At 35.4% G+C, this 1,205-nt stretch overlaps 1 protein-coding gene across 1 annotated transcript in view; it reads right to left on the bottom strand.

Annotated features, from left to right (window-relative positions):
* LOC104723056 (peptidyl-prolyl cis-trans isomerase FKBP17-1, chloroplastic-like) overlaps positions 1-473 on the bottom strand; it is a 7,906-nt gene extending 7,433 nt beyond the window's left edge. Inside the window, exon 1 of the mRNA XM_019232283.1 lies at positions 88-473. Within this exon, the coding sequence (XP_019087828.1) occupies positions 88-468 (381 nt within the window). The 5' untranslated portion in view covers positions 469-473. The remainder of the gene's footprint in view (positions 1-87) is intronic.

Here is a 1,205-nt window from a genome sequence, read left to right as displayed (position 1 = left end):
AAAAAAAAAAAAAATCAAATCTTTACTAAATTGAGTTAAAGGGTTCATTCATATTCTGAAATCTACAGTTTACAAAAAACACAGAACCTGATCTCCTTCAACGGGGACTTCACCGTCACCGATTCGGAGGTCGAGACTCTTAACTCCACCTGAATCAGGGATTTCTGAGAATTCAGCTAGTGCCGGAGAAGAGAAGGAAACGGAGGAGACGACGGACGACGTGATGGCGATAAGTGACAGAGATATTGATCTTCTAGATGCTGCCACGGTGGATAATGGTGATGATGGGGAAGAACGAGATGCGAAGATTCTGATAGATGGTGGAGATGTGAAACGGACGGTGGTGATGAAAGGTGCACCTATTAGTGGTGTCCACGCGACGCACCGAATCATCGTCTCACTTTTTTCTCTAATTTTGTTTTTTTTTTTTTTTAAATGAGAAAGTCTTCTAAAAGTGAAGAGGTACATATTCTAGCTTTTGGTTGGGGAAGAGAAGTGAACAAGTGGGATGTGGCTGGCTGGAATTTGATTGGGTTGGGATTACGATAGGTACTGGCTGCCAAAACTATAGTGGAAACAAGAGTAAGACAAAGTTGTGTAATTCTCTCTTACTTTTAACAAATAACATTACGACCTTGGATGAGATGGATCTATTTAAACCAAAAATGCAATTTTTGAAATACAATACATAGTGATGTATATCATTAACCAGTTAGACCAATAGTATGGTATTCTGTCCTAAACCAAAAAAACAAATTTTTGGAATACAATATAGTGATGTTGATGTATATCGTTAACCAATTAGATTAAGGAAAGTCAGAAGTATCGCAAAAAGGTTTAATTTGTTTTTAAGAAACCCATAACTTTGATAAACAAAAACTTGTACAAAATACAACAAAACTTTAGGGACCCTTCCAAATTAGACATAGAAGTAGTGATATTTTTGGATTACGTTTTAGATCTTTAATGGTAATCTGCTAGTTGCAAAATTATTAATTAAGTTTCATTTAATTACATTGGCTGTTGTTATTATCATGAATCAAGTGTTAAGAACGATCTATATCTACATAGTTCTGGAATAATCTGATTTTCTATTCATGATTTACCCGGTTAAATAAGATAAATGTAAAAATGTAGAAGAGAAAAAAGTAAGGAATAAAACATGACATGATAGAATAAGTTCTTAAACCCCCCCCCCCCCCCCC

This window comes from Camelina sativa, chromosome 11 (assembly GCF_000633955.1).
Source record: "Camelina sativa cultivar DH55 chromosome 11, Cs, whole genome shotgun sequence".
Classification (NCBI taxonomy): domain Eukaryota; kingdom Viridiplantae; phylum Streptophyta; class Magnoliopsida; order Brassicales; family Brassicaceae; genus Camelina; species Camelina sativa.
This window is presented reverse-complemented; position numbering and strand designations above follow the sequence as displayed.